Genomic DNA, 22320 nt, shown 5'->3' on the forward strand with positions numbered 1-22320 from the left:
TACTATAATATAAATTTTATATTTTTAATTAAAATTATTCATATAGTTTTATAGATTAATCACTAAATATTATAATTATTAATAAATTTTTATGTTTATAATATAATTTTTTATTTATTAAATTTTAATATTTTATATGCGAAAAACAATAAAATATAATCTACCTTTTGTCCTAATTTTCACAAGTGGCCCATTGCCCATGGTAAATCCGATTACGTTGTTCCTATATGATTATGTATATATAAACACTTGAATATTATTAATAAATTTGAATATTAAAAATATTATTAACAAAATTATATTTTTTCAAGAAAAAAGACACGTTTCCTTTTAACTTGGGAATCTCGTAAAGCTTCAGATTCGACTATAAATAAGGCTTCACCCAAACAGCTTCGCAAGCAAGAAGTTTGCAGATCTTTATCATTTTATTACAACCACTTACCCCGCATCAGATTAAGAAAATGCAGATTCAAATTTCAGCTTCTGCTCACCCTCCCAATGCCAAAACTGCTGATGTTAAACGTCGATCTGCAGGTTATCAACCTAGCATTTGGGGGGACCATTTCCTTTCAAACAACTATCACTCTCTGCAGGTGAAAACGTCATTTTATTTTTTCAAAAATCAGTTATCACTTATAACAAATAATTTAATCAAAAGAGGATATGTATATAGGAAGCTTCCCATGTGCACGTGCTTATCTCTTGTTTCTTTTTTGACGTAGAATACAAATGACGGAATGTATGAGCATCATGCGAAACTCAAGCAAGAAGTGAGGAGTGTGCTGATGATGAATGTGGATAAGCTTTCACACAAAATAGATTTGATCGATTCAATCCAGCGCCTCGGCGTGTCTTACCATTTTGAAACTGAAATTGATGAAATTCTAAAAGAGATTAGCTCTGAATCTGATGATGATATTAATGACCTATATGCAATTGCTCTCAAGTTTCGACTGGTTAGACAACAAGGCTACAACATGTCCAGTGGTATGTACTCTTCCCTCTTCCTTCCCTTAGTCGGTTGTTCTAATTTGTTTAGGCTATGTGAAGAATTTTCTTATATTTCATCTTGATGCAGATGTTTTTAACAAGTTCAAGGACAGCCAAGGGAACTTCAAGGATGCCCTTGTCAATGACCACCGAGGAATGCTAAGCTTGTATGAAGCTACGCATCTCAGGGTGCACGGAGAAGACATTTTAGAAGAAGCACTAGCTTTCACTACTGCTCACCTTGAGTCCATGGTTACCCCAGGTATGCCCCTCGCACCGCAAATTACCCATGCTTTAAAGCAGCCTATTCGGAAGGGCTTGCCCAGACTAGAGGCAAGGCGTTACTTCTCTATCTACGAAGGAGAATCTTCATGTAATCCAGTTCTGCTATCTTTTGCTAAGTTGGACTTCAATATATTGCAAAAACAACATCAGAAGGAACTGAGCGACATTGCAAAGTAAGCGCTCTACAATAATGCAAGATTTATACGTCTCCCTTTTAGCATGTGCACTGCGTATGATTAGTTGAACTGATTCTTCTGATTAGGTGGTGGAAAGAATTAGACTTTGCAAACAAGCTTCCTTTTGCAAGAGACAGAATTGTTGAAGGCTACTTCTGGATTTTGGGGGTTTACTTTGAGCCTGAATATTCTCCGGCTAGAAGGATTCTAACCAAAGTGATTGCTATGACCTCAATTATGGACGATATTTATGATGTATATGGAACACCTGAAGAACTTGAGCTCTTTACAGCAGCAGTCGAAAGGTTTGACTTTGCTCCAGTTCTTCGCACAATAGCCCTCATCCCCTCGATGGAATTGCGAGGGAGGAACCTCCTTGTGTGGCTATTATTATAGAATAACAATAATATATAATTTTAAAATATTTTTTTGAATTATCTTAAAAGATAGAATGGCAATGGCATGGAAGCTTAATGTTTGAACCAACGGTGTCGAACAAGGGTACATATTTGACAATATAACTGTCGAATATACATTTTTTGATACACCATTCAAAAATATTTTTTCGGATTACATGATTTAAAAGATATTTTATTGATAATGCATGATTTAAAAAAAATTCCAATTTACATGTATTACAAATTATTGTAATCGACATATGGGGTCTATCTTATGTTATCTTCTTCGGGTGTGATATTTCTATCTTATGTTATCCTGAAAATCTTTTTCAGGTGGGATATTAGCGCAATAGATCAGCTGCCAGAGTATATGAAAGAATATTACAAGACATTTCTAAATGTATATACAGAAATTGAAAAAAACTTATTCGATCAAGGAAGATTATACCGTTTTTATTATGCTAAAGAAGCAGTAAGTCGAATATATATTGAAACCCCTTTAACTAAATTTTTATAATAATTTTATATGGAAGATGAAAATATTATTAATTGTTTAAGAAGGTTTGCAATTCCTTTGTTTTCTCAGATGAAAAATCAAGTTAGAGCTTACTTCATGGAATCCATATGGTTCCACCAGAAACACTTACCGACGACAGAGGAGTACATGTCCATCGCATTAACTACCTCAGGCTATGCACTACTGGCAGTTACATCCCTTGTTGGAATGGGAGATATCGTAACAAAAGACTCATTTGATTGGTTATTTACTGAACCTAAGATGGTTATAGCCTCAGAAATCATTGCTAGACTCATGGATGACATTGTATCCCACGAGGTAACTATAGTTATTAGAATTTTGAATTGAATTGTGGAGATAAAAGACTTAGTTAGAGGCACGAATCCATAAAATATAAAGATTAATTGCAAAAAGGTTAGAACGAACAATTATTTTCCAACCCTACTGTATGATACAAGTAATTCATCTCAACGTATATGTATGTAGTTTGAGCAAAAGAGAGGACACTCGGCGTCCAGCATTGAGTGCTACATGAAACAACATAGTGCTACGAAAGAAGAAGCTGTACAAGAATTTAAAAAATGGGTTGCAAGTGCATGGAAGGATATTAATGAAGAGTGTCTGTATCCGACTTCCGTCCCTATGCATGTCCTAACGAGAATTCTCAATCTTTCACGAGTAATGGATGTTGTGTACAAGAATGAAGATGGCTACACACATGCTGGAGTGTTAAAAGATTTTGTGTCTTCTCTACTCGTGGATCCTGTATAACATGAGCAAGTGGGGTTATTTAGGAAGTGTCGTTTTTTATAATTATGTTGTGGTTAGCTAGTGTGGTAGACTATTAATAATATGGGCAAATATGAATCCGGTCCGGTTAAAGGAGCTTGAAATGAAAACTTCAATTGGTTTGCAATGTGATTTGCATGTAACTTATAATGTGTAATAAGTGCCTGTCGGGGTAGTGAAGCTCTCCCTTTTTGAGTTTATCACGAAAAATATTTTTTGTAATTTCTAGTGTTTAAAATATTAAAAAAAATTTAAAAAGAATTTCAGTTAAAAGAAAAATAAATTATTTTAATTAAAATCAGAAATTTTTATATATAAATTTATTAATAAATTTTATTTTTAAATTAAAATTAAATAATAAAAAATAAATTATTTTATTGAAAAATATTTTACACAAAACATTTTCATGAAAAATAGTTTTTAATTGAGTCTAATTATGTATTTTATTAATATTTTTCTGATGTTATATATATATTATTTTAAATGGAGATAAAAAATCGGAGAGTCAGAAAAGCAAGTCGGTCTTTCTTTAAAAATAAAATAAAGAAAAACATTTTCAATATTACAAGTTTCTTCCTTCCTTGCCGTCTTTCTTTTTTTCTTTTAATATATATATATAGTTGCCAACAAAAAAAAAGAAAAATTGTAGTTGCCAAAAATTTGAACATTTCACTCCCTTTCAGACAGAGCCTCACTTAGTAATCGTAGCTTATCCGCATCGCAGTCGTACCACGATATCAACGGCTGGTTCTACTTCTTGTCTACTGACCCACTGCTTCAAGAACAATGGTTCAGGGCCATGGCCTTATCCGAGTCTTTCTCTATTTCTTGTCTATGTATATACGCCTATCTCTACCAGTAAATATACATACTGGTGCATGCGAAAAACCGATATAAATAAAAAAAATGGCTATGATGCCATCTTCAGATCCAGAGCTCCGGTTACCGCTGCTTCAACCTTCTTTGAAACATTCGGAGCCGGAGAAGCTAAGCATTGATGATATGCTCCAAAGCAGTGCGGCGAATTCGGGGTGGCAATTGCGTTACTTTGTGCTGACCAGCTTGGCTTGGGCCCTGGAGGCGTTCCACACCATGGTCGTGATATTTTGCAGACCGTGAACCGGATTTCAGATGTTTAGGATCAGGTTGCGACCCAAGAGCGAAGAGCGTTTGTCGGTTTGAACCGGGGTCATGGGAGTGGGTTGGTGGTCTGGAGAGTTCCACGGTGGCCCAGTGGGGTTTGGTCTCTGCACAGAAGTTTAAGGTCGGATTGGTTCAGGCCGTTTTCTTCGGTGGCTGCACGATCGGTGAGCCTTTTTATTTTTCGTTTTTAGCTGGTTTAAGAAATAAAATCCTGTTTTTTGTTAGCTTATGTTTCATATTATATTACTACTTCCCACAATTTTTGTTGATTTTTTAAAAATTTTTATTATTTTATTTTTTATATTATAATAATATGTAAATAGATTATTGTGATGTTATTTAATTTTATTTTAATTTTAAAATTTAATATTTTTAAAATAGCATAATGAAAATTTTAATAAAAAATTATTTTAATATATATAAAAACTAAAGTAAATAAAATTACGAAAAAAAAATATAAATAAAATTTTTTACTACAATCCCGGATGAACAAACATCCTACAAATGAGAATTTTTATTATGTGTTTTCTCTTTGATTTATGATTTAAGTGAAATGAGAATAATCTTTTTTTTTTTTTTTGAAGTCAAAATGAGAATAATCTATTAGTTAATTGAGTGTATAATTAAATGTTAATAGGAATATTAATTCTAAACAAACATATGGAGAAAAAAATATGTATATAATAAAATTTTTGTAATTTTAGATGTGGCACATGTCTCTGGCAATTACGATGTCCTAATTCATATGGCAAATTAATTACAATGTCCTATATATCAATTTGTGGTCCCAAGCTTATTTTATTAGTTTCGACCCTTCATCTCCTAAACCACAAAATAAAAAAGGACGCATTTGTCCTCTTGTGCAGGATCACTATCATATTAAATTTTTGGTATTTCTTTAGCCAGTGCTTTATATATAGATGGAAGTTGACTTAAATTGCCAGCTTGCTTCATTTATAGTCAGGCATCTGGTTAACTATGAAAGCATAAATTAAGCCAACCCCCAAATTTTCATATCACTTAGTGTTCAAAATTTAATTTTATTAATTCTAAAAATACTAAAATAGTGATAAGTAGGACATACGAGGAAGTGGAACTTTTATTTCCGAGTCCCCTCGATGGTATCTTGTTCGCAGGAGGATCAGTGAAGCAATGAAACTCATGAACACAATTGCTAAATCGAATGGAAACCACCTTCCTGATGGATTTATACTGGCCCTTGACGAGGAAGCAAATAACAGTGATGACCGGAGTTGCAAGGAAGAACCTGCAACTAAAGAAGCAATAACAGGTTCTCTAGTTGATGTAATCCGTTCACCACTCACCCGCATGCGTTTGTTCTTAGCTGTGGCGATTAACTTCTTGTGCTCCGTTGTATATTATGGGATTAGCCTAAATGTTGTGAACCTTGAAACTAACCCTTACCTCAATGTGCTGCTTAACGCTGTAGCTGAAATGCCAGCATTCACTATAACAGCACTTCTGTTGAACTAGTTTGGGAGGAAACCATTGGCAAGTGGAACACAATGGTTCAGTGGGCTCTTTTGCTTGATGGGAAATGCTGGAATATGGAAAATCATAAAAATGATTTGTGGAATTTTAGGTATATTTGGGATGGCTGGGACGTATAATTTATTGTTTATATACACAGCAAAGTTGTTTCCTACAGTAGTGAGAAATGCAGCTCTTGGCAGTGGCACTCAGGCAGCACAAATGGGGGCAATACTGGCACCAATTGTGGTGGTTTTGGGGGGGTGCATTGCCATTTGCGGTGTTTGCAGCATGCGGAATTATGGGAGGATTGTTTGCCGGAGACATTAAATCGGCCATTTTACGACACTATGACTGGAATAGAGGATGGAGAAGCGTTTGAAGGTTTTGCGTCTTAACAAATATATTACTTAAGAGTCATTGGATTTCACCAGCTTTCTAAACCTCTGGAATCTCATGTGGGTAACTAATTAATCACAGAATGATAAGACTTTATTTAGCGATATCAATGAGTCCTCTTCTCGACTGAAGTATGTCGGGCCTTTTTTTCTTTTCTCCCATTTCTTTAAAATGATGTACATAAATCAATTCAGATTGTAATGCAAGGCACGTTGTCATTATGAAGATGTGGCCGAGTCATCAATTAGGCAGGGAGCAATTTTATGTCCGATAAAAATTACCATGTAGTTGAGAAATGCATCTTTAGATGATATTAAAAAATATAAATAAAATTTGATAATTTTATTTTAAAAGCATTATAATAATAAAATAGGTTTTCCAAATTACTACTTATCTGGATCTAAAATAAATACTTTTTTTAGAAGTAATTTTTATCCTCCAATTACAGTATCATACATGCACTTTCTATTTGACCTTTTTGCATAAACGTTGACTTCCTTTCCCCCTTTGCATTCGTTCATTCATTGGTTAATCTCTAGGACTCTTTAACTCCAAAACTTAGAAATTTTAGTATTATAGAAAGTGGATAGGAAAATTATGCATAAATCTACCTGTATTTTTGTTTTTCTTTCACCTTAACTGTTGGGATAATCATCGCGTTACAGTTGAGATGAACAGTGTATTCCTAGTAGTTGCACGAAACTCCATGAAATTATCATGATTTTTCAAAATAAATTTTCTTAATTCAAAATCATTTTTCTATTTGGTTAGTTTGTGGATTTACATGTAAGAGTACCGTTAAATGACAAAAAAAATTCTCAAATTTTGATCAATCTATGGATTATAACTAATTCCCTTTTTAATCATCTCATTAATAAGTTATCTTAATCACTATATTAATTGTATCTCTTTTACAATAAGAGGAAATTAAGAGTATAAAATTGGATAATTCTTATGAGATTACAATTGAATTTCAATCAAAAGAGATTTCTTATATTACCAAAACCCACAAACGCTTAATTGAACCCCCAATTTGGGCATCATCCAAAGCAGATTTTCGTAATCCAGCTTTTACTAATTTGGCTTATATATTTACATCACATCCAAATTATCACTGCTAAATCATGAACGGAGTCGCAGAGAATGTTGGAATTACCGAGAATTGATTGTTTCGCCTGAAAAATAAAATATATTTGCCACCATAAGTTTCAATTTTAATTTCCATTTCCCAACCAATATAGATTTTAAATCATAATAATAATAATAATAAATTTGAAATTGCATAAAGAATGGTTACCTGTAATCTTCGTTGTAGGTAGGAATACCAGCTAATTGACGGGACCCACCACCGCCACGTTCTCCACTGCCCTTCCTCTTTACCACTCTTTCCGTTCCCTCCTCCTTCACCACCACCACGTTATCCTCAGTTATCGAGCAAAGGGTCGGCTTCCACTCCTCCGTAGAAACTCCGGACGAAGCAGATGCTGACCTTACTCTGCCCCTCTTCCTTCTACTTCTCATCGTCAGAGTCTGCAGTGTCCGCTGTGCCATCAGCGCCCGCGCCTCCTCCGAACGCCGTCCGTTCGTTTCCGAAGCATTCGTTTCGGAATTATCACTGCCACTGGCCCCGCAACACCAGACGAATTCCAATAAAAACTTCATGTGTAAAGAATTTAAAATGGAAAAAAGACCAAAAAGGAGGCCAAATTAAGAAAGAAAGGAGAACAAAAACTTTTCTCTCATTGTCGTCGTTCTTAGTATTGGGTATCAGCTACTATGATTCACAAATTGCAACCAGAGAGTGGAAGGCCGTTAGACGGAATTGCGAGTTTTCAAGTTACAGGTGGCTTTTATAGAGGGAGACATTTTTGGCGTTATCGGATTGGGGATAAGAATGGACATTGATTTGTAATCTTATTACACATATACCCCTCGAATGGAGGAGTGAGATCTGGCGGCGGACCCGCAGGGTTGATGGAGCCACGTTGGGCTCACATGTCCAAACTTACCCAACTTTTACCTGTAGATGTTTTTTTTTTTTTGTAATAGTTAAGCTTGAATAAATAAGTAATTTGCGAATAAATTAAAAACTGTGAAGATGCGTAATTGATTTTTTAAAAACATATATTAATATATAGTGGTTGGACCAATTGAGAGATAAATGGTAAGATAATTAATAAAAGTGTCCATTAGGATTAGGATTAGGATTAGGATTAGGATTAGGATTAGGATTAGGCATCCATTAGTTAGGGTAGATAATGAGTTAAATATAAATTTAGAGATTGGGTTTCATACAACTAAAAAATGTTATTTGTTCTCATGTGCTTGTCTTGTGCATTTTGTGTGTCATTTATTTTATGTTTTTCTTTTTTTTAAAAAAAAAAAAAACCTGAAACTTTTGAAGATTGTTAAAATATATAATTTTGAATTCTCATTTAAAGAAGGAGTTTAAATAATTACTATTTATACTGTTTTATAAATTAATTAACGAGCTCTTATATTTAATATTTTATTAAGTACTGTTAAAAATATAACTGCTACATAATAAATGAAACATTTTTTTATTATCTAATTAATTATTGTTTAATAAAAATTGAAAAGACATAGCCTTCAAGTGCCTATTGAATTACAATGCTATTAATAAGTTGTCCTCTGTATGGGAAATAACAGTTCCCTTCATAGTTTAGAAACATCAATAAAAAATTATAAGTGATAGTGAATATATTTTCATAGTAATCCACTTGTTATTTTAAAGCATCACCATTTGACCCACAATCGCTAATAGCTAAACAAAACAGGCTGAAATTTATTTACAAAACCCTTTTAACTGTAGCTCAAACAATTTGAAGTCACAATCACGACAGTTGAATAATTGTATTCTCTTATGATACAATGTGAAAATAAGTTATAGAAATAGACGTGTCGATGCAAAAAATTCATTTTGCACCACAAAAATTGATACAATAAGCACTCTAACTAGTATCTTCCCCCAGTTCCCACTCTCCCAATAATAGATGTTTCCTTGAATCTTTTTGTCATATTTAGCTATTTTTTGGTCTTTCTCTCCATAAAATCCAACTTAAGAAAGATAACAACCCATCAGAAAACCCTCAACCCTACCAAAATTGACAATACTGAAAATTTCATAAATCCCAAGTTCTCATATGCGGTTATGAAAAATGTTAAAAGCGTCAAAAACCGAAGACGCATTAAAGTCTGTTATCTTATAGTTCCCTGCAACCATTTCATAACAAGTATTACCCTCTGTTTGGATGATAAAATTGAGATATCTTCCTGTTGGGTTTCTTTCCATGATATAAATTTCGTCGGGTTGCCTCGACCAAAGGGCAAATTCACTATTTTCATAGGCCCATTTGGAAAATAACGTCATAGATTCAGGGCCACCTGTGATTTTTCTAATAAATGAGAAAATTGGTAATGGGTTTGAATTTTTGTGCTATGGTTGATGTACTCGGCCTCCTCTGCTCAAATTTCTAGAAGGCTGATGTCGTGCACAAACTACCAGGTGAAACTTGAGGCAGCAAATAAGCACAGATAGGAACTGAAATGGGACAAAAGGTAAGCTTATGTGGTCCGATAAAAGACTTGTGTTTTCAATTCTTAGTTTTTTCTCAAATTATAAAGCTACACACTTAGTGACACCTATTGACACATACTCGAATTATCAAATGACACCTTAAACAAACTTCTTAATGGTAGAGTATTCAGAATGACATCCTCGGTACATGGAGTACATGCTTCGTAAGACAAAATGTTTATGAATAGCTAATAAAAGTGTTGTTGCAACATTTTGTGTTGAGGTACCTGTAAGTTCAATCAGCTCATTATAATGTTATCTCCGACACTTTCAATCCCCAGGCTTTGCGAGGCAAACCAGGGTAGCATCAAAGAATTCGTCGAATGCTCTTCACTGACTAGAAAGACTTTGTAAGATGTTTAGCTTGCTAGCTCATATAAATCATTGACGGTCATATGAAGCACTCATATTATCACTATAAGCTGGACCCATGTTTTCATACACAGTTCCTGAAGCATTTCCATATGTGGGAGTGCTGCTATTACCATATGCAGAACCACTATCGGACCCATATGCATGGCCCATGTTGCTACCAAAGGTAGGACCACTACTGTTGCTCCCATATGTGGAATCCATGTTGCTCACTACGCAGGCCCAGAGGAATTCCCATTAGGACCTACATTGCTCACATGTGCAGTATACGTAGTATTCCCATATGCAATACTCCTTGCATTCCCATATTCAGGACCCATGTTGCTCTGATACGCAGGACGTGCCCCATATTCACGACCTGTACTGCTACCATATGCAGGACCAGTAGCATTCCCGAATGCACGACCTGTACTGCTACCATATGCAGGACCAGTGTTGCTCCCATAACCGGGACCTACATTGTTCCCAGGTGGAGTAGGTGATGACCTGGGTCTTGCATACTCAGTGAATATAACCCAGCCATCTAAAAACTATAGAACACAGTATAATCAGAAAGAAATTTGGGAAAAAAAAAAAAGAGAGAGACTGTCGCAACAATAAAAATCAACATCATTCCTAAATAAGGTGAAAAAATAAACTACAAAACAAAAATAGATAAAAAAAATAATCCATTTGAATTCCTCCAAGATTGAAGTAGCAAAGAAAGAATCAACAAAATCAACATTATCACTGAAATAAGTAAAATTAACTTTAATAGACAAAAATCAAGAGATGAGTGGATTTCAATTAGAGTTCTCAAAACTCTGTAGCTTTGCTGTGTGCATTGAAGAGCTCATGCACAAACCATATTAAATGGACCGGAAATTGCACAATTTTAATTTTTACCATTTACATTCGCTGTATCAATAATTTAATTATCATGTATCACGTGTACTTAGATCTTAGTAAAATAATAACTTCTCTAATTTTATTCAAGAATTGAAAGCAGAAAAATCACATACTCACCTTCCCATCCATGCTTTCTATACCTTTAGCAGCATCATCTAAGCCAGCATATCCGACAAAACCAAACCCCTTAGAGTATCCTGACACCCTATCAGTCACCACTCTGGCTGTAAAATGCAAGACGAAAAATTATTGATAATTCATAGAGGCATTTTCTTGAACATTTAAGGAAAGCAGCACAAATCATGAACCACTTCACCAAACTTGGAAAACGCTTCCCTTAGTCCCTCTGAAGTGGTTCGTTTGCTAAGTCCTGCAAATATATTTGACAAAAAAGTTAAAAGACCATGCCAAGTAAAAAATGAATCTCAAAGAGAAATTGGTCAAAATTGTAAAAGATAGCCATACATCGAGAGAAAACAAACTGATCAAACTATCATTGATTGCTAGGTCTTATCAAGAAACTCTACATCTCAAGTGAAAATAAGAAATTCATGTCAATGGAACACCCCTAACATTTAGTACTCCCTTGAGAAAATAGGAATTAAAACATCAATACAGGCTTCACAAATATATCCACATTTAAAATAAATCCCAAAGTGTGAAGAACAACTCTGGTTGGTATGAGTATAGTCTCAATTAGACCATAAACAGCTGGGCCAGAGCCTGGGATGACAGAAGGCTGTAGATTTGTATACAAACTCTGTACCATCTCATTATATAGACGCAAATAAACCAAAAAGGTATAACGTCAGATTGTTGAAGCTGAAGCTCTACAGGAAGAAATGAAAGAAAAAGATCCATAAAACCAACTCCAAGTAGTTCAGATTAATCATGGTCACGTAAAATGAAAGATTCCAGAATTTGTGAATGTCACTCACCTGAAAAGGCAACAAATTCATAATAATCAAAAGTTTTCTCTTTCACAATTAACATCACATAAAGCACTTGCTTTCATCTAATTGATGGATATTAAACATTGTTTCAGATGTAATTCAAGTAAGGCTCATTGATTTACATTTATGTTCATCCATTCTAGTCAATCCATTAGGAAATAAATACTTCAAGCAAACAATCTGTTGCTGGAAAAAGAGTGTTACAGAGCAGGATTCTTCACTCCAGAAAAGACAGTAGAAATTAGAGAAAAATCGAGAAAGAAGGAGAAGGAAAATAGGAGAAGAAATATAGTGAGTAATACAACTTAAAGAGAAGATAATAGAGAGAATCAGAGAGAGCTTATTAAATCTTGATATTTCTTGGATAGTTCTCTCCTCTGTTGCACCCTCTTCAGTTATTTGTACGACTTTCTCATGCATAACTAATTTTCCTGCCAACTACAACAGCTAGCTCCTAACAACCTGATCCATTCTACTCCCTTCTCCATATAATTACAGCCCCTTCAAGAAAACTGAGAAGATATGAACTTTCACAGGTAAAACTTCTTCACATCAGAACTAAGATCAACAGACCTAAGAAAAGAACTGCATCACACAATTCCAAAAATATCTTGAGATTTGTAATGTGCTAAAACCTTACAACATTGAATTTTTTGCTCAATGCATTGCATAATCCCTTATCAGCAACTATATTATCCATTTATACTTCATAACTACAATTACAGCATCTGAGTTGTTTCATTATGTGTAGCTATCCTTCAATGTGTAATATTAATATCCCACATCACCTACATAATCTATTGTGGTGTTGCCAAGGATGATCAAAGTTAACAGATGCCATTGAATAGATTATATTATCAATATTATAAAAGAATGAAGAACAAAAATGAAACAGTTGTATTTGCAAACTCTATTTTCCTGCCTTTACAACAAAAAATTTACTATTAGGAACCATATCAGTAACTCAACCAAAATAGACATTAGTACCAGTTGACTACCATTCAGCAAGCATCAAAATAATCCTAAAGAGCAACATCTTGCATTTCCAAACAATCTTTCTAGAAGATGTTGCTCTAATATAAAGGTTTTATAATCTATTATTAGCATGTGCATGTCATTATCATGTCTTATTTTCCCAAAAATAGTAGCACAAACATATCTATAAGAATTTAAGCCATACCGTTTCCAGACCATTTAGGTTTTCAGAAATAAAATTGCAAAATCTCCTCAACTCCCTTGTATCCATCGCCAACTTGCTATTGCACATATGTCTGTCATATAACTAACGGAAAACCGTGCAATTATTTCGAGTTATAATGCATCCCCAGGCTAACATGAAACAAACAAAATTCGACGTAGTAATAAATAATATAGCAGATAATTTGCTCAAATGACAAGTAATAATAATACCATAAGAAAATCAAAACCACCAATAAAAATGAGAACCCAAAAAAATTATAGTACAAATATAAAGAAGGCAATACTAAAACAACAGAGCAATCTACGAAATGTCACTGAAAGAAAAAAAAAATCCGATTTCATAAATTTTAGATATCTCCTGTCATTTCTAGCATTTCATCTGCATTCATTTACTAAGGAGAAAACAGAGTAAAACCAAATAATAATAACAATAATAATAAACAGAGTAGTTGATAAAGAAGAGAAGGCGATAGAGAAAGAGAGAGGTACATGCCGCAGACAAAGAGATTGGTGTTGGGCTCAGCCTTTTCTTGAGCAGAAGTCTCCGCCGTGGTGGGCGAAGGAATGAAGGATGAAGTGGAGGTCGTTGAGAAGAGGCGCAGAAAGCCGCTGGGAGCTGCCGCCAAAGACGCCCTAGCTCTCATAGCCATGGTGATGGTGATGGTGATGGTGATGATGATGATGATGATGGTGATGGTGGACAGGGTCAAGGGTTTTAGCTAAACCCCACCGTTTCAGGCTTCAGTTACAGAGCAATGAAAAATCTCTACTTTTCCTTTCCAATTCGAATGTGACCTTGTTTAATCACCGCATTACTACCCCTGTACCCCATGCCTCAAACAAAGGCCAAACTGCTGAAAAGAAAAACACACGAAGGCCAAAATCTCATTTAGACCCCCAAATTTATTATGAAAAGTCAACCGAGTCCTTTAGACAATTGGCATATCCCATTCAGCCCTTTCTGGTTATAGCCGTTAAACTGAGTATTTGAACATCTGAAAAGGACATCAATCCAATGTGTGAAAAGCACATTAACATGTCTAACTAAGCCCATTCTGGTTAGTTCCAAACAGAGTATTTGAACATTTGAAAATAATATCAATTCAATGAGTTAAAAGCTCATAATTCATTTTGTATCAAAGTTTAATGCAAAAAGATGTATTTCTTGTCCTACTTATTTAGTTTCTTGCTATAAAGCTTGTTTTTAATACTGAAGAAGGCTATTACTGTTCGAACGAAAGTATCTCTAGAATCTATAAACCAACAGAAACTTATGTCTGACTTCAAGCATTGTCTCCGACTCGCCGTTCTCTTACCGTATCGTTGTCAATTTGCTCAACGGCCCCTTTTTGCTTGAACGACTATATTCTTGGAATGAAGATTTTGGTAGTGGCACTACTTTGTGTTTCAATTGAATTGTTTCATCCTATGATGGCTTTTGATATATAAGGCCTATTGTCTTCTCTCAAACTATAGGCAGTGTTATTTTTTGATGGTTGAATTAGTGAGGATTATTACACGGTGCTAAGGCACCTGTGTCCCTTAGGCTCTTTGGATCTTTATGTTCTTTTTAGGGTTCCAAAGTTTGAATATGAGCTTTGTATTTTCTTACGACTCAGTGAAATTGAAATACTCCAATGCAATCCTAGTAATCAGGTATTGAACCTTATACTCCAATTCCCAATTAATGAAATCTACCTATTGAAAAAAAAATAGTGAAGCTAATAGTTGTGAGTAAATTATGTATCAGACTGTGAGACCCAATGTTTCAAAACAGAAAATGATGTAGAGAGAAAGCGAGAATTTTTCCAAGTAATTTTTCCTGCTATGGAGGGAATAAAAGCCCTGAATTTCTATCGTCTTCGATCTTCATATTGGCTTTGCAGCCTTTTACGCAATTATTTCACTTCTTTACTAGTACAAGAGAAAAGCACTCTATTGCTTTGCCTCAGCACACTCCGGTCTCTTGCATAGCCCATAAACTCTATTTTCCCATTGGAAATCATCTGAGAAGCATTAAGAGGAGTTTGGTTGAATTTTAAAATTTTGTGAAATTCAATTGAATTATATTTATAAGTTTGGTTTAAATAAAAAGAGAATTGACTTTTGATGAAAACTGGGTGTTGGACATCCCGGCTCAAACTAGGCTCAAGCTAGATCCGCGCTGAAAATGTTAAGTCTCAAGTCTATTAAGACCCAACAATCAGGCTTGCCTCATGTATAAGCCTAGAACTCGTGTTGATGAGTCAGACCGAACTCAAACCTGCGCGCGGGAGGCCTAACCTATTTATCCCTCTAGCCTCGTGAGATAACAAATTATGTGACACCCGAGATCGTATTCACACAGTACCAGATGGAATTAAATGGTCGTCTGACGATGGAAATGAACACAGTACATCCGTACGTATGGCCAGCGTGAATGTCGCAGGAGAATACAACCGCAGGACAGTGGTTACGTGTTACTAGACGACAAAAGGAAAAAGAAATAAAGGAATTAAGGGAGAGATACACCAAACCAAACTTATCAAAATACACCTTGAGTCTACCCCTTACTGGATCTTAGGACATCAATTGGCGCCATTTATGGGAACGAAGGAGATCTTTTTCATCGCTGGAGTTCTCATCCTCATTTCACCCACTAAGATCCACATGGCCAATCATGGCGAGAACCATACTAGAAATACACAAACAACCTGAGTTCGACTCAGGAATGATCACAGTCTCCATTTTCTAGCCCGAGAGCTCTAATAAGCCAGCCACCCACGTTATTTAACTCTTCGTTGTGTTCAGCGAGGACTATGCCCCAAACTACCTTATCTAACCAAGAGTTGCAGAATATAGCTCTCTAACTACAGAACACCGCTCACTGGCTAGGGCAGATACTGCAATAGAGAGCGCTCAGCACTCCACTGAGCGTACCACCCACCACAGAAGGATTCACCATCAATGAACCTCAATCCACACTAAACTATCAAGCCCCTCAATAGAACAGTAGGAGAACAGATGATGAGGATGGAGAGGCTAGTCAAAGGAATAAGCCGATAGCTAAAACAAGAGGCAAGGTAGTGAGAGAGCTCATCGAGAATGATGGGGCTGAGAGCTATTCCTCCGAACCAGTGAAAAGGTCGGAGAGTGAAGAGCTAGAAAGAAACTACGGCCTAGAGAAAAAGCCCAGGAGGGAGGACGTAGACGTGGATGAGAAGTTAGAAAGGTTGAAAGAATAACTACTAATGGAGTTAGGGGCACGAGATAGCAACAGTCCCCTATTACCAACCTCATCACCATTTGTGAGATGGGTTCAATAAGAGACTATTTCCAAAAAGTTCATGATGCCAACAATGGCGGCTTACAATGGGACAGAAAACCCTAAGGAGCAAGTTTTGAACTACAAGATATTCATGGAACTGCAAACTCATTCGGATGCCTTGATGTGCAAGGTTTTTCCTACCACCTTAACAGGACCAGCCCGGGCGTGGTTTAATAGCTTGGAGGCAAGAAGAATTAAGAGCTTCATTGACCTGGCCAACGTGTTCATCAGTAGATTCATCGCCGGAGTCTCTGCGGAGAGAAAGACAAGCTACTTGGATACCGTTCGGCAGAGGAGGAACGAATCCTTAAGAGAGTACGTGGCCAGGTTCAACTCTGAATCTTTGCAGATACCCGAGCTTGATGAAGGAAGAGTCATAGAAGCTATGTAGAAGGGCACTACCTCCTCGGAGTTCTTGGGGTCATTGTGCAGGAAGCCCCCTACTATCCTGGCAGAGCTGATGAAAAGAGCAGAGAAGTATATAAGACAAGACAACTTTAACTACAAGTAGGTTTGCTAAAGATGATAGAGACCGAGGAAGGGTTGGGTAGGACAAGAGATAAGACAAGCCGAAGAGGAGGCAAGATCGGGGACCGGAGGTATTGAACAAATACCGGTGGGAGAGAAAGGAGCAAAGACCCTATCAATACCGGCTCCCCTCCAAAATCACTCCCTTGAATGTGTCCAGAGCCGAAGTGCTCAAGCCCATGAAAGCAGAAGCAAACAGAAGATACCTGAACAAATATTGCCAATATCACAAGACTCATGGCCATGACACAAATGACCGTTACCAGCTGATAAATCAGATAGAAAGACTCATCATTAGAGGCCACCTTAGAAATTTCATGAAGAAGCCAGAGGTGGTCAAAGGTAGCAACAGAATACGGTCGGAGAAAGGCCTGGGAGGTAGATCGAGGCATCAGTGAATGATGGCTCCAGTGGGACAATCAATATGATTGTAGGAGGAACTGGGGGTCACATGAGTAGGAGGGGGAAGAAGAGAAGCAGAAACGAAGACAAAAGTAGTGTCGAAGTGATGCAAGTTACCAATCACTCTCTAGTAACCATCTCTTTTTCCCCGGAGAATGTGCAAGGAGTGTAGATACCTCATGACGACACTTTGGTCATCGAGGCCGTACGTCATCCATAACTTTAAGGTTCAAAAGTTGTTGGTAGATGACGACAACAAAGTAAATTTACTACCTTACAAGGTCTTTCACCATATGAAGATACCTGAAGAAAAGCTGGTTAAGGATCAAGCCCCGGTCAAGGGGATAGGGGGAACCTCGGTAGCAGTAGAAGGGAAAGTAAAAGTAGCCCTCGCCTTAGGAGAGCTGCCCCTGTCACGAACTCACTACGTTGTATTTTTGGTGGTGAAGTTACCCCTGAGCTACGATGTCATTCTAGGAAGAACGATACTCTATGACTTTGAAGTAGTGACCATCATTTGGTATCTAACCATGAAGTTCCCAATAGAGGCAGGGGTTGGAGTTGTCTGGGAAAGACAGGAGGAGGCCAGAGCTGTATATCTGGCCACAATGGAGAAACAATGCACCCAACCAGAGGAAATAAACTCTTAAGTTATGGAAGTCCGAGATGAAAAGAAGAAGACCAGGACTGGGCCTGTTCGAGCTTAAAAGAAAGTCAGAAGGAAGCTGTAATGGCCCTAATCCTGGGGCACACCTCAAGCTTCACCTGGAAGCCCTCGGATATGCCAGGGATTGATTCAGAAGCAATGACCCACAAGCTGAATATCCTCCCCGGAGCCAAGCCAGTGAAACAGAAAAAGGGAGTCTTCGGGAAGGAGAAACAACATGCTACAAGGGAAGAGGTAGAGAAGTTAGAGGAGGCTAGGTTTATTAGGGAAGTAATATACCCACAGTGGTTAGCTAACCTTGTGCTAGTGAAAAAAGCCAATGGAAAGTATAGAATGTATATAGATTCCACTGATTTAAACCAGGCCTGCCTAAAAGATTGCTATTCCCTCCCAGCTATTAATAAAATGATAAACTCTACAGCTCATTTTGATTACTTATCATTTTTAGATACTATATCAGGTATCATCAAATCCCTATGGACAGGTCGGATGAAGAAAATACCTCCTTCATAACTGAAGATGGGATATATTGCTACAAGACCATGCCTTTTCGTTTGAAAAATACCAGGGCAACATACCAGCGGCTGATGAATAAAATCTTCAAAGATCAGATAGGGAGGAATGTGGAGGTATACATCGATGACATGGTAGTGAAACGCCATACTTTCCAGCAACACCTGATTGACTTAGAATAGGTCTTCCGGGTACTACAGCGACACAGAATGAGGCTAAACCCAAGGAAATATGCATTCTTTATCAGATGAGAAAATTTTTTGGGCTACATGGTTAGTAGAAAAGGCATAGAACTAAACCCAGAAAAGGCAGAAGCTATTCTGAGTATGCCCATGTCGACTTGTGTAAGGGATGTACAGAGACTCATGGAAAGAGTGGTAGCTCTTAACAGATTCATGTCTAAGTCAACAGAGAGATGTCTACCATTCTTCAAGAAGCTACAGAAAGTACCAAATTTTGAATGGTCGGAAGATTGTCGAGAGGCCTTCAAAAGCCTTAAGAAATATCTTAGCTCCCCACATATGCTTAGCAGTCCCCTGGCAAGAGAAGAGCTATTGATGTACTTGGCCGCATCCGAATAGGCAGTAATCGTCGTGCTAGTGAGAGAAGAGGCGGAGACCCAGAAGCCCATCTCTTACATCAGTAAAGCACTTAAAGACGCCAATGTCAGGTATATAAATATTGAGAAATTAGCATTTGCTCTGTTATTTGACAGTGAGGAAATTCAGGATGTATCTAGAAGGCCATTAGGGAGTAGTGATGACTGATCAGCCCTTGATAAAGATCTTACACAGGCCTAAAACTTTAGAACGGATATTAGCATAGTTGATAAAAATCAGCCTATACTGCCTCATATACCGACCTGGGACTGTAATCAAAGCCCAAGCCTTAGCTGACTTTATAGCCGAATGCTACTTCAGCTCAAACAAAGAGTAGGATAATGTGCAACCGAGTTCAATGGAAGGGGGTTAGTGCCAGCACGAATTCATGTGAAATTTATTTGTAGATGAGGCATCGAGCACCACAGGCGGTGGGGCAAAAATTCTGCTGAAAGAGTCTAATGAGTTTAAAGTATGCTATGTCTTGCGCTTTGAATTCTCGGCATCCAATAACATGGCAGAATATGAAACTCTCTTGAATGGAATGCATATAGCTTCAGGAGTGTGGGCAATCGACCTTAGAATAAACAACGATTCTCAATTACTAGTAAACCAAGTGACAGGAGTGTACCAGACAAAGGATCCCATCATGCAAGGATACTTAGCCAAGGTACAAGCTCTCAAAATCGAGCTCGGTGAGCAATGAGTCATCGCCAAATACCAGAGAATACCTCGGAAAGAGAATGAAGAGGCAGAACTGCTCAGCAAATTGTCTGTGGAAGAATTAGAACAGCTCCCAGATGAAGTGTATGTGCAGCAAATTGACACCCTACCTTCGAAAAGTCAGCCTCTATCATGCAAATTGATGAAAAACGAAGCTGCATGACCCCGTACTTGAAGTATCTCAAAACTGAAAAATTGCTCAAAAATAAAGCAGAAGCTCAAAAATTACAGTTAAAGCGGCCAATTATCGGTAAAAGGAACCTTATATCGGAGGGAGAAGTCTAGTCCATGGTTAAGATGTGTAGGCCCGGAGGAGGCAGCCAAGGTAGTCCAGGAAATACACCAAGGAGTTTATGGAGTTCACAAAGGAGCAATTATGCTGGCAAACAAGATTTTCATTTTACTCTTTCTTATTTGGAATATCTAATTGACTGTGCGGTTGTCGAAACCGGTCAAAAATAACCTTTTTGATTTTCAACAATTTTATAATTGCATATAGTGGCAAAAGGATCGAATTCACAGAGAATTGATACTTACTTATTTTCCTTATCAAGACTAAGTAAATAAACTGAAAGTAAACAAACTGAAAGTAAACAAACTGAAAGTAAAATAAAGGGAGGGTTTTGAGATTGATGCATTGAACTAATATTGAAAACAATAAAGTAAAGCAAATAATAAAGTAAAGAAGATTCAAGTATGAGAAAAGCTCTAGTTGAAAAATTGAATCCACTTCAGTTGTTGGGATTGATCATTGATACTTAGGTTCCTTTGTTTGATTCAATAAATTAGTTATGGAGATGGAAGACGCTTCTCACCACCATATCCCTCCTTAAGTATAAATCAATTAGGGAACGTCCTCTAATTAATTACTAATCAACAAGTTGCCAAGGAACGTCCTTGGGCCTTTGGCATTTAACAACTGTCAATTGCATTAAGAAATAGAGAGATCTAATTCTAGCTACCCAAACGTATGGTGATATTGCTAGATCAAGCAATTTCCTTAGTTTTTACACCAAGAATTACTTGTGTTTGAATAATTCAAGCAATTACGGACTTAAAACTATCCAAACTAACAAATCACTTTGCAATCAAGAATCAATGGGCCCTATTGATCTAAACAACAAAGCAACAATGAAATTAAGCATGAAATTGCATAAAATATTGAAAAACAAAAGATAAACAATGTATGTACAGATCTCCCAATCCATAAAACAATCAAAGTTTCACCTAATCTTCAACTAGAAAAAGAGGTTTCAGTCACTTATGGCTGAAACAAAACAAGAAAATAAAAGAAAGAGATGAAGAGGAGGTGACCGACGGCCTTGGAAGGAGAAGAGAGGTTTGGCCACTTCTTGAATCCGAATGGGAGAGAAGAACCAAGGGGGCGTGCGGTTTGGAAGAAAAGCTTTTATAGGGGAGAGTGTTGCCCTAAGTTTCCTTGTGAGGTAGAGCCTTCTTTTGAATTTTAAATCTTGATTACTTGGGAGGCAAGTATGTCTTCTTGAGATTTGGTTTTCCAAACAAACTGAATTTTGAATTTTGAATTTGTATTTTCTTGAGATTTGGCTTATTGAATGAGGGAAAAATTTCTTGAAAATTTAAAATTTGAATTTCAAAATACTCTGCTGAATGTACTTTCCTTATTTAGCACTTTTCTTATTTATCTTCACTTCAGCTGCAACTTGACTTGGGCAACAAACTTCTTCTCCTTTATCCCTTTTTAGGCAGTTATAAAAGCATTTTCATCAAATCACCTCTTTACACCATTTTTTGCAAAATAAAATCAAAATCTCAGAATTAAGCAGAAAAAGTATAATTTAACATTAATAACAATATGATTAAATGGTCTAAATTTGGCTCTATTACTAATTTTGAAAAAATTTAAAAGAAAATTTTTTATTTTTAAAATTTTTATGTTTAGCTGTGTAAAAATTTAATTCTTGTGAAAATTGATTTTAAATTATAAATAAATTTTAATAAAATTGTTAAAATTTTAAGAAATAATTTCACTTAAAACTATTTAAGTCAAAATTACTTAACAAATCCTTCGAATCCTTTTTTTCCTTTATTTATCCTTTATTTTTTTAATTTTTAATTTTTTAATTTTTTAATTAATAATTCATCTTTAAAAAATTATTTTAATTTAATATTTAATTATTAATATTTAATATATTTATAATTAATATTAAAAAATGTATTATATTATTTTTTTAATTTCAAAAACAATCATTAAAATAAAAAATTATGTAAAATTCAGATTTTAAATTCAATAAATGTGATAAAAATTATTGTTATTTATAAAAATAAATATTTATGTTTAATTTAAAAATAATAAGAATGATGAAATTAAATTAATTTAAATTTGTCATTAATTTATCTAAT

General features: G+C 35.9%; 2 protein-coding genes and 2 pseudogenes across 2 annotated transcripts; 2 read left to right on the forward strand and 2 right to left on the reverse strand.

Moving 5' to 3' along the window:
• Nucleotides 1–411: 411 nt before the first annotated feature.
• Nucleotides 412–3233, forward strand: LOC110602218 ((-)-germacrene D synthase). Its single transcript, XM_021739681.2, has 7 exons — nt 412–593; nt 723–987; nt 1079–1448; nt 1538–1756; nt 2183–2321; nt 2436–2684; nt 2853–3233. Exons 1-7 carry the CDS (start codon nt 462–464, stop codon nt 3135–3137), a joined length of 1659 nt encoding a protein of 552 aa, XP_021595373.1. The 5' UTR covers nt 412–461; the 3' UTR covers nt 3138–3233.
• A 454-nt stretch (nt 3234–3687) lies between these two features.
• On the forward strand, nt 3688–7007 carry LOC110601595 (annotated as a pseudogene).
• Nucleotides 7008–7105: 98 nt separating this feature from the next.
• LOC110601212 lies at nt 7106–8006 on the reverse strand. The gene is made up of 2 exons (XM_021738267.2): nt 7486–8006; nt 7106–7363 (listed from the first exon to the last, which is right to left on the reverse strand). The coding sequence occupies exons 1-2, from the start codon at nt 7848–7850 to the stop codon at nt 7306–7308; spliced, it is 423 nt and encodes a 140-aa protein (XP_021593959.1). The 5' UTR covers nt 7851–8006; the 3' UTR covers nt 7106–7305.
• Nucleotides 8007–9870: 1864 nt separating this feature from the next.
• LOC110601049 lies at nt 9871–14056 on the reverse strand (annotated as a pseudogene).
• Between the last annotated feature and the right edge of the window lie 8264 nt (nt 14057–22320).

The sequence above is a fragment of the Manihot esculenta genome, chromosome 15, assembly GCF_001659605.2.
Source record: "Manihot esculenta cultivar AM560-2 chromosome 15, M.esculenta_v8, whole genome shotgun sequence".
In the NCBI taxonomy this organism is placed as follows: Eukaryota; Viridiplantae; Streptophyta; class Magnoliopsida; order Malpighiales; family Euphorbiaceae; genus Manihot; species Manihot esculenta.